This window comes from Scardinius erythrophthalmus, assembly GCF_964197995.2.
Source record: "Scardinius erythrophthalmus genome assembly, chromosome: 13".
In the NCBI taxonomy this organism is placed as follows: domain Eukaryota; kingdom Metazoa; phylum Chordata; class Actinopteri; order Cypriniformes; family Leuciscidae; genus Scardinius; species Scardinius erythrophthalmus.
In genome coordinates this window covers 42,281,186-42,292,934 of record NC_138233.1, presented here as the reverse complement: position 1 = coordinate 42,292,934, position 11,749 = coordinate 42,281,186, and the positions used below count along the sequence as shown (strand labels likewise).

Genomic DNA, 11,749 nt, shown 5'->3' with positions numbered 1-11,749 from the left:
CAGCGCTCAGCGACCTCAGTGTCCTGAATCAGCGAAACAGACAGCACTGATTCGTCTATACCGACAGCAGCTTAGCCTGCAAGGTGGGAACCTCTAGGTTATAAAACCTTATAAATGTAGACGGCGAGGCCCAGCCTGCCGCCATACATATGTCTTGCAAGTAAATCCCGCTAGACCAAGCCCACAAAGAGGCCACGCCTCTCGTGGAGTGCGCTCTGACACCCAACGGGCACTGTAAGCCCTTGGCAGTGTACGCCAGCGCTATGGCGTCAACTATCCATCTGGATAGGCTCTGTTTCGTAACAGCCAGTCCCTTGGAACATCCACTGAACGAGACAAATAGCTGCTCAGTCTGTCTGAAACCAGACGAGCGAGACACATAAGCTCTTAGCGCCCTTACTGGACAAAGAAAGCTTGCGTCCCCTTCCTCGCCCGACACCGGTAGGGCTGACAGGGAAATGACCTGAGCCCGAAACAGTGTGTTGAGGGATTTTGGAACGTAGCCATGCCTAGGTTTGAGTATAACTCGAGTCACCTGGCCCAAACTCTAAGCATGCCGCGCTCACCGAGAGTGAAGCGAGAGCCAACAAAAACACTGTTTTGAAAGACAGATGTTTGAGGCTAATCGTTTGGATAGGCTTGAATGGGTCACCTTTCATGGCTTCCAACACCGTAGAAAGGTCCCACATAGGGACTGAGGGAGGTCTGGGAGGATTCAGCCTCCTAGCTCCCCTGAGGAAGCGGATGACTAAATCGTTTCCTCCTATTGACTGACCAAGCGTTGATTTAGAAAACGCTGCTATAGCCGCCACATAGACTTTGAGCGTGGAGGGGGCCCTGCCCTTATCCAGCAGCTCCTGTAGGAAGGAGAGAACCTCCGTCACCCCACAGTCGAAGGGTGAGAAACCCCGAGCTGTGCACCAGCCGGAGAATACCCACCACTTTGAGGAATAGAGCCGTCTGGTAGACGGGGCTCTAGCCTGAGTGAGTACCCGATGAGCGCCCACACGTGGATGGACCACAGCTCTGGGTGAGGATGCCAAATCGAACCCCTGGCCTGAGAGAGGAGGTCCCTCCTCAAGGGCACTGGCCATTGGGCAGTGTCTGCTAGCTGCATCACAGCTGGGAACCATGGCTGGTTCTTCCAGAGCGGTGCTACGAGCAGCACTGAGCATCTTACTTCCCTGATCCGTTCTATCACCTGAAGCAGGAGCGAGCCGTCTCGCCCATGTCTGCTTGCTGCTGCAACGCGTTTTGCATTAATACAAAATTATAGGATAATTTTTTGGCTTCAATATCTCGTGGAAAAGAGGTTTTCCCCTAGCATAAGATACTTACACAGTACGAGAGACCTCTCGTAAGAGAACTAGGTTGTAGCTGATTGTTTACGTTACTACAATTAAAAAGAGGTGTTATTGTGTAGTAACAACGTTTAGCTCTCGAGTTATTAATCCAGGAAGTTCAAATCTGAATTTATGGCCAACTTTACTCAGCTGAATTACCCCAATCTTGCAGTTGTTTTTCAAAATGTTGCCATTATCACACTTGTTTCAGTATACATACTGTAAATATGGAGACACAACTCTGTGCTCAAGTATTAGATGTATCATATTACTATTAAAACAATTAATCAAATAGATTAAAAAAATCCACTTTGATTTTGTCATTGCATTAATACGGAGCCCCTGAGGGGATCTGTGCAAAATAATAATAATACGGACTTACGGACTCACACATTACAATTTCCGGTTTGCATTCAATTTGCATCACTGCCATCTAAATAAGAAAACAAGAGCATGTGACACACACACACACACACACACACACACACACTTAGTGGGTGGCACTATCTTTGTGGGGACACGTCTTTGACATAATGCATTTCCTAGCCCCTTACCTTAACATTAACCATGACCCCACGAATATGGTTAAACAAGAACACACACCCACACACACACACACTCACTCGCTCACTCACACACACACACACACACACACACACACACACACACACACACACACACACACACACACACTCACACGTTTGATGAGTTGATGGGTGTCACAAGCAACTTCCTGCTCACACAGACCTCGGCTGCTCAGTCTGAGTTCATCATCTGGCTTCCTCCTCCACCGAACACTGATCACATCCTAATCACACATGAAAATAACATGTTCTCTGTCTTTATTTCTGTAGAGGGAAAATAGCAGGTGTAGAAAAGGAATGGACGCGTTTGGATGTTTAAAATGAGCTGGTCTTTTGAGTATATTGTAGATTTGACCAGTTAGGATGGACTCTTAAGCTGCACCAATTCTTAATTATGTGTGGTTTCCTTTGTGTTGTCAGATCTTTGAGCTGGATCAGGACAGTGACCATGAGGTCTTATCTTCACAGTTCTGCAAGCTTAGCGTACTCATCAAATCACATTTACATTCAAAGCAAATTTGCAGCAAGAAGTCTCCTCCTGTTGAGAAAAGCTTGACCTGAACACCTCAAATGATAACCTCACTAATGCCTATTTAAAGCTGTTTTAAATGCAGTTTCCAGCAAAGTGCAGTTAAATATTAAATATGTTTTAGTGTTTAAATGTCATGTGTTCTGGCTCCGGCTCCATCTGTCTTTTTACACTCAGAGTCTTTCATATGAGTTCATTTCTTTTTGCGCGCAGTATCTGTTTGCTCTCCATGTACAAAACTAAATATCATCGATTTGTAAAGAGGACTTTCTACAACCTAAAAGCTTTAAAGACCACTCAAACATATAGACAGTCCTCTCAGAAATCTGACTGTACACAATCAAGCTTTGTGACAGGAGACTCGTCAACATGTGATCTTTTTGATGAACTCAGAGCTTCTCCTGTTTGGGCTGTTAGACACCGAGGTGATTAAGCATTTGATAAACATGCACAACTTGTGAAACATGAGTGAGTTTAATTATTTAAAGACAGTTTTCATACAGGAACGTTGTATATAGGACAGGTTATGCATCCAATTTAAATACAGATGACATGGGCAATCATACAATGTATTACAACATTTAAATTCTTGTTATTAATTTAAACATTTTAATTCATATCCATATTAACAATGACACAACTGTAAGGGTTCATTTTTATACAGCTAGTGTTTATTTCTCTTAAACACTTGTTGCACAGCAGAAAATCTACACCTCAATTTGAGTTTGTCGAGAAATGTCATTGTTAAAAAATAAATCCACATTCACATTAATCCTGATTAAAGATCATTTGAAGTAAATGGTGCATCCTAAATTGTACATGTTTTGTTAACTGTATGTAAAACATGTGAAAGTGTTTACTTCGTAATAAGAGCACAATTCAACTTGGAAACAGGAGTCTTTGTACTCTCCCCTTTATAGACCACCTCACATGGAAGCTCTGACTTTAACCTCTTCTTTATCTCTACAACTTTAAAGACCTCATAGGGAGGAATCAGCACTTCTGCTTCGTTCTCAAATTTAGAATAGAGGGAGACATCTACTCCCATGCACGTGAAAATCTGAAAGCATGACTTCTCTCCGAACGATATCTTGCCGTAATTTTTATTCAGGGTGGCTGAGGTGAAAGAGCCAAAGCGAAACATTTTGTCTTTAACATCTTGGCTAAAGGAACTTTTGACTCTACGGTAGCAAGTGTAGCATATTTCTTTTTTTTTGTTTTTTTCCTCAAAGGCTCTTTCAGCTTGAATGGCAGTAGTCAGGAAAAAATGAAGTGCGTGATACCCGAATGTGGTCTTATACTGATGTCTCTGGGTTCGAACTGCTTTGTTGAAAACAAGATACGCATTTTCTTCGCCAGAGGTGTAATAATAAATAGCTACAAGCTGTTCTGTTTCTAGTGAGCTGGTTTTCCCATTCTTAAATTTCTTGAGGACATATTTCTCTTGGCTCTCCCAGACCTCTTTAAAGGTTTTGTCTTTGTTCTTCTCATTCTGCAGGTATTCTGTTACCACCTTCTCCTTCATTTGTTGATCGCACCCATTGTACATGTCGTCAACAGAGTCTTCAGCCATGTCCAGTGGTAGCACACTATTTCCCCCAGCTCTAGCCCCAGCTACAGCACCAGATTCACCTGCCTCCTGCAAATAAATAATAGACATTTTAGAACAATTAATCTTGTTTTCTGATCATCTTACAGATGTTGGTGCACACCAGTAAAAATGAAGCAACCCTACCACTGCAATTCCTGTAGAGACTCCATAAGTGAGAAGCACTGCTGCCAAAACAGCCATCATTGCCATATTCCACCAAAGCAGAAACCTGGAGACACAGCTGTTAGATAAAATAATCTCTGTTAACTTGTGGAGTCGAGTAGAAAGACCTGTCAATGCGACAACATGGTCTGGGTGCAGTACTCTTAAGAAGCAACTGATGAAGTGAAAACGTGGGTGTAAGATACAGCAAAACATGTCATTAGTGTCCTTTAATAAGGAAGAGGTGGTTGTCGAAGATAGACATGACCAAAAATGGCCAAGTAATGGTTTCACACCTCTGTGACGAAAGAGAGCCACAAAGACTCCTCCTGTTGATAACAGCTGCCTTGAACTGGAACATAATATAATATTAATACTGTTTATTTTGTAAAGATGATAGTAGGCTAGTTTCTCTCAAGTATTCAAGAATAGAATGTTGTTGTCACTGAAAACTAAAAGTACAACACTTATCTCTGAGATGTAGAGTAGTAGAAGTATAAAGGTGCATAACATGCAAATAAAGTTGCAAGTACCTTAACTCTGGCAGAGATGTGTTTGAGGTAATTTAGAAGTAGTGTCTTCATTACTTAGTTTATCCACCAGAGAGTACTGACGACAACACACACTTTATTCATAGCTTTCCTGCACACGCTCAGTGTTTTACAAAACAAAACAGATTTAAACACTGTAAAACGTCCTACTCAGTCTGTCTTTAATATAATTTAAAATGTTTGTTTTTTTACATGCTTGTGTAAAAGGGAGGAGAATCAGTCGAGATGTTTTATAAACTCTGAAATGCAGATTTGTTTTAATGATCTGGTCATTCCACTGCAGTTCAGGTTCATTTTAGTTCATTTGAAGAAAACTGAACCCTAACACACACACACACACACGCACGCACACACGCACGCACACTCGCACGCACACTCACTCACTCACTCACACACACACACACACACACACACACACACTCGCTCGCTCGCACGCTCACTCACACACATACACACTCACTCACTCACACACACACACTCACACACACACTCACTCACTCACTCACTCACTCACACACACACACACACACTCACTCACTCACTCACTCACACACACACACACACACACGCTCGCTCGCTCGCACGCACGCTCATTCACACACATACACACTCACTCACTGACTCACTCACTCACACACACACTCACTCACTCACTCACACACTCACTCACTCACTCACACACTCACTCACTCACTCACACACATAACCGCTCACATCTTAATCACACATGAAAATAACATGTTCTCTGTCTTTATTTCTGCAGAGGGAAAATAGCAGGTGTAGAAAAGGAATGGACGCTTTTGGATGTTTAAAATGAGCTGGTCTTTTGAGTATATTGTCACTTTCAGCATTACAGTAAGATGAACATTTGGTCTCCTAAACTGCATCTTGCTAGGTGGACTGTGATGAGCTTCCTCTGTGTGTTTTCTCATGGTTAGTTGTCCCCAATATGAGACAACACTTCATAACAAAAGCCTTATATTTAATGTTGCTACTTATTTAAATGTTAAATCTTCAGGGCGGTTTTCCGTTTCCCAGATATGTTTTGTGGTCAATTTGTATTTGACTTAGACTAGGGATGGCCCGATACCGATACTGGCATCGGGGATCGGGCCGATACTGTCCTCATATACTCGTACTTGTACTCATAAAAATTCGCCGATACCACGCACCGATACCACGTACATTTTGCATAACGAAAGTGCGAGTGCTTTGTGGAGGTGAACTGTGAGGCATAGACGCGCGAGCTGGTCGAGCACATCCCTTTAAACAGACATCAGTGGAAAGTTTGTTCAGTCGGATGTCAATGGCAAAGAAAATAAAACGAGGCATCAGGCAGCTTATTATTAACGTTAACTGACGAGAGAGAGAGAGAGAGAGAGAGAGAGAGAGAGAGAGAGAGAGAGAGAGAGAGAGAGAGAGAGCGCACTTCTGTTGGATGCTCTTGATTGCTGATTGTTCACTCACTCAGCACAAGTTATTTGGATGAAAACTAAATGTAAGTAAAGTAAAACATGAACTGTTACCTGATTTAAGTATACCGAGTGGTTCCCTACATTATTACAGGACGTGTGCAGGTCAAGTTTCATGAACGCAAACATCCAAAGCAGCGTCTCAGCATGCGAATACTGAATTAAATAGACTTTCACATATTGCGCTTGTACGGACGAATTCACACAAAATTGTGTAATAACGCCTGTCTTGGCGAGTATCCTATAGTAAACAAAGTCGGTTATATCTCAAATGAACGCAGCATGTTCAAATGCAGTCGGTGCGGTGCGTTCGGTCTTAAAGGGGCAGCAGCAGTCTAATGTTAATCAAACAAAGGACAAAGAAATACTCACTGCTCTTGACTAAATAGGCTACCCTTTTCAACTTTACAAAAATATCCATCTATATATAATTTATACAGTAATGAATGCTTTTTTCACATTTGATTACTTTTTTGAAATTTCTGTACAAGTTAGATCTACCCGAAAAACTCTAAAAACACTGTTTATTTCATTTGTCTTTCTTTGTTCTATTGTATTTATTTGTCCTTTTTGTAATTTGATTGTTTGTTCTTATTTTGTTACTGACTGCTTGTTTTAAATTCACATTAATTATGCTGGTAGTTTTTGTAATAGGCCTATCAAAATTGGATTAAATAATTGATATTTCACTGGTTTTGACAAACATTTGAACCGCTGACCCGATCCTCAGCACTGAGCCCTGCTGAAGCAGCTCTAAATATTGCTGTGGCTATTAAATGAAAGATAAAATATGATTGAGCAATAGAATGAACAGTGACAGTAACAGAAACTCATACAATGCATTTTAGCAGGCTTAACTAAGCATGAAAATAACTGAAAGAAATATATATTTGATGAACAAATTAAGCCAACTAATATGATTTATATTCTTTTGGTTTATCTACTAATACATTTAAAAATTAAAAATGCAGTGAAAATTCAGGTATCGGTTACGGTATCGGTATCGGCGAGTACCAAAAATCTAAGTATCGGTATCGGACTCGTTCTGCAAAAAGTGGTATCGGGACATCCCTAACTTAGACTGAGCTTTCAAACATGTTGATTTTACTGTAACTTAAAATATTTTGTTGTATGTCAGTGTTATTTGAGCGAGGTCAGGTGGTGAAGATAAATTACTTCAGTAAAAATAGCAATGCCACACTGTAAACGTATGTGTTGGTTCCCAAACTTCAGAGGCCCGTTCTTCATACGTCGCTAATTCAGTTAGCTGGATTTGATTGTTGGCGATTTGGCATGACCTTGGATTGTTTGGTTCTTCGACGCTCATCCTGGACTTGTTGTAACAGGTGCGCAATAGCAACAGGTGCGCAATCTTAAACCCGCTCGCGAGCAGCTTATTTCAGGTTAACAGGATTCGACTGCGGCTTAGCAGAGCTGATCCGGGAAGTCCTTTAGCGAAGCGATAGTGTAGGCTACTTTTTGAGAGATCGGTTTTCTCGTGACTTGTGAGAGTGTCATTTGCATCATTTATTAGTTGGAACCAGTGGCGTGGCGTGGGGAAAATTTCTGAGGAAGCCAATTAAGACACAACCTCTAAGCTGTGTGTTTTAAGGGATGGGGGCAGAAAATCATACGTTACCATTTATATGTTGCTATTTGGATGTTCTATTAGAGCGCCCAGCATCATCTTACCGGGACTTACGCTTGTTACAATCCAACACTTTGAGCACGGACGCGCTCTCTCTCTCTCTCTCTCTCTCTCTCTCTCTCTCTCTCTCTCTCGGTGCATGCTGGGAAGTGGAAGTGTGTGGGAGGGTGTTCACGGTGAGAGGGAAATTTGAACACGGTTTCTTAAAGGGGTCATATAATGGTACATGCACTTTTACAAGTTGATTGCACTGAAATGTCTGTTGGCAGTGCCTGTACACAACCATCCTATCATGATAAAAATCCATCCAGTGGTTTTGTTTTAATCTCCTTATATGTTTGACCATCTCTGAAATCAAGCCGTTCGATATTGTGACGTCATAAGATCGTACGCCCCTCCCCGCGATTGTGATTGACAACCGTGTTTCAACACAAGACCCGCCCTGAGCAAGCTGTGACAGCCGTCATAGTAGTCCGCCATTGTGGATATGCTGGAGTAGAATGGTCTAAGCGATTGTGGTGTTCTGTTCTTAGATGTAATAAGGAACACAGCAGTCATTTGGATGTTCCTAAATCCGAGCCGTTGAAGATGCAGTGGCTGAGTTTTGTTTTTGAAGGGATATGCCCAAAGGATTGACGCGGGGATTCCCTCACGGGGATTCCCCACGATCATCTGCGCTTTCATGTTTGCGCGAATCATTTCACACCAGACAGCTTTACAAACGAGAAAAAACGGATCGGTACCAACGTGTTCCTGCTGAACCTCCAGAAGATGTGAGTGTGTTTTATTAACCTTTATATTAGTATTTATATTAATCTGCGAAATTTGCAAACCTTGCTGCAGGCTTCACGATGAATGCGTCTAAGGTTTACACTCAGGGTACATTACGGCATGTTTTCTATGTACGACGTTCTCAATATAATTCATAATCCCACGTTTATAACGAATAACACGTGGTTATTGTGTTAGATACGGTCAGAGAATGTCTAATACGGTGTACCCACAGAACAGAGGGGCGGGGTGAGCAAAGCTCATTATCATTTAAAGACACATGCACTGAAACGGCGTGCTGAAAACAGAGCTGTTTTTGACCAGGTAAAATTAGTGTTTTCTTACAATACTAATGAGAATTTTTAATTAAAGTATATTACAAACTTTTAATTTAGACCCTAAAGAATCATATTAGCTTGTACAAAAATGGCATTATATGACCCCTTTAACTATTGTTTTGGGAGCCTATTGGGAGGATTTCTATGTGTGCAATTTCGCAGAACTAGTTTGGTTTTAGTCTGTAACCTTTTTCTACGTGTAATAGTAAAGTATTGATCGTGTCAGGGACGGAGATGGCGTCGCACGGGAGTGTGCAGGCGTCGTCTCTGTCACTCCGTCACGGTATGAGGTGTGTCACGAACGCCGGCGAATCTGTGGAAGACGTGTTGTTGGATGTAGCTGAACGCGTCGGTCACGACAACATTGTTTCTGCGTCCAGAATGAACAAAGCGGTGGTGGTTTTTCTCAAGGATGAACGACTAGTGACTGTTTTGATCGAAAGCGGGATTTCGGTAAGTGGTGCTTTTATTCATGTTCAACCGTTAGCAACACCAACAAGTAAAGTAACCATTTCCAATGTTCCGCCGTTCATTCCTAATGCTGATATTGAACGCGAGCTTTCGCGTTTTGGTAAACTTGCTAGTGGAATCAAAATGGTTCCACTTGGCTGCAAAAATGCAGCTTTGAAACATGTGATGTCGTTTAAGCGGCACGTATTCATGTTTTTGAACTTGCAGAATCTTAATGTGTCGTTTCGGTGCATGTATGAAGGCAAATCGTACATGTTATATGCGAGCGCAGGTGAGATGCGATGTTTTGAATGCGGTGGTTTCGGGCACGTAAGGTTGTCATGTCCTAATAAAACTGAGGCAGGCCCGAGTGGAAGTGAAACTGCCGTGCAAATAGATCCACATGTTGATCAGGTTGTTGTGGTGAATGCTGAGAATGTAAGGAATAATGAGGAAGTTCCTACTGAGAGAGTAATAAATGACGAGGAGGTCTCTGAGAGTGTGAGGAAGGACGAAGAGTCGTCTGTTAATGAATTAATGGATGACGGTGATGTGGAAGTACAGATGTCTGAAACAAATGTCGATTCGAGGATTGAGGGTCGGATGAGCAGAGATTGTGTGGTGACCAGGTCTGGAAGAAATGAGGATCAAAGAAGTGTCAGAGAGGTAAATTCATGTGAGCCTAAAGAAAAAATAAAAAAGTTAGGTGAAGAAGAAATAAATGAGGCTGATGATGAGGAGGATGGTGTTCTGTCTGATACTTCGGATCTGTCAGATATTTCTCAGATAGGTTGTGATCAGATTTACTCGTTGGATGAGATAAATTCGTTTTTGGATGAGACTTTTGGAAAGGTTGCTGATGTGAAAAATTTCTTTCCAGATGTAAAGAAATTTGAATTTTCAGTTCTTTATTGGCAAAAGAGGGTAGGAGAAGAAAAACTGAACACGCGAAAGAGGTTTCGCTTGAAAAAGTTTCTCACTAAAATTAGAAAGGGGAAAACCCCACTTAAAAGTAAATCAAATTGATTTTGCGAAATGAGATGCACATCAAGGGTGTCTTTGCAGTGCTTTCTGTTTTTCCTGCCTCTATTTTTCCTCTCTTTATATCTCTTTATGGATATTTTGAGAATAGGATCTTTAAACATTAATGGAGGGAGAGATAGAAATAAGAGAGCAGTGATATCAGAATATGTTCATCTGAAAGACATCAATGTTATGTTTTTATAGGAAACACATTCAGATAATCAAAACGAAATTGAATTGTATAGATGGTGGGAAGGTGAATGTATTCTGAGTCATGGAACAAATTTAAGCGCAGGAGTAGCGATTATCTTTTCCAAAAATTTGGATCTAAAGATCCTATCCATTATTGAATTAGAAAAAGGTAGAGTTTTAATAGCAATAGTGGAAATTAAAGAGTTAAAGTTTCTTTTTATTAATGTATAGGCTCCAAATTTAGGTCCACAAAGATTAGAACTATTTGAAAAGTTAAGCACTGCAATAAGAAAATATGATGATGGAAAAATGTGTGTAATAATGGGAGGAGATTGGAATTGTACTACTGATTTTGTATTGGATAGGAATGGGCAAGAACCTCACTTACAGTCTAGTAATATGCTCCTCAGGATAACTCAAGAACTAGAACTGGATGATGTGTGGAGGAATAAGAATCAGTTAACAAAGCAATACACATGGGTTAAAATTTTGGATTCTATTGTGAAGGGAGCACGACTGGATAGAATATATGTAAATAAATCAGACAATAATAGAGTCATGAATGTTGGGATATCTCCTTGTGGGTTTTCTGATCATCATATAGTGACTATTGATTTTAATACTAAAAGCATGTCACATTCAAAATCTTATTGGCATTTTAATGTCAAACTGGTGCAGGATAAGTTATTTTGTGATAAATTTAAATGTTTCTGGGAGAGTTGGAAAGTAGAAAAAGAACATTTTGAAAATGTAATTCAATGGTGGGAGGTAGGAAAAGTCCAAATCAAGATTTTTTTGTCAGCAGTTTTCTTATAATAATACTGTGATTGTAAAGAGAAATATTGAAAGTTTGGAGAAAGATATTAATGAAATAGAAAATGTTATTGATTTGAATGTTTCGGGTATGACTAAGGATTTAAAGAAAAAGAGATTGGAGTTGAAAACACTGCTAGAGGAAAGAGCAAAAGGTGCCTTAATCAGAGCAAGGATATCTTCTATCAAGGAAATGGATGCTCCAACAAAGTTCTTTTTTAACTTGGAACGTAAAGTAGTAAAACAAAAAAATATGCTTTATATGCTTTTATTCATGTTCAA

General features: G+C 40.7%; 1 protein-coding gene across 1 annotated transcript; it reads right to left on the bottom strand.

Moving 5' to 3' along the window:
* Window positions 1-2,913: 2,913 nt before the first annotated feature.
* LOC308700928 (NAD(P)(+)--arginine ADP-ribosyltransferase 1-like) lies at window positions 2,914-4,400 on the bottom strand. Its single transcript, XM_081382839.1, has 2 exons — window positions 4,192-4,400; window positions 2,914-4,095 (listed from the first exon to the last, which is right to left on the bottom strand). Exons 1-2 carry the CDS (start codon window positions 4,255-4,257, stop codon window positions 3,313-3,315), a joined length of 849 nt encoding a protein of 282 aa, XP_081238965.1. The 5' UTR covers window positions 4,258-4,400; the 3' UTR covers window positions 2,914-3,312.
* Between the last annotated feature and the right edge of the window lie 7,349 nt (window positions 4,401-11,749).

Coding starts and splice junctions, on each gene's coding strand:
- LOC308700928 (XM_081382839.1), bottom strand. CDS start 4,257: ATGGCAATGATGGCTGTTTTGGCAGCAGTGCTTCTCACTTATGGAGTC. Junction 4,096..4,191: donor TCTCTACAGGAATTGCAGTG/GTAGGGTTGCTT, acceptor ATTTATTTGCAG/GAGGCAGGTGAATCTGGTGC.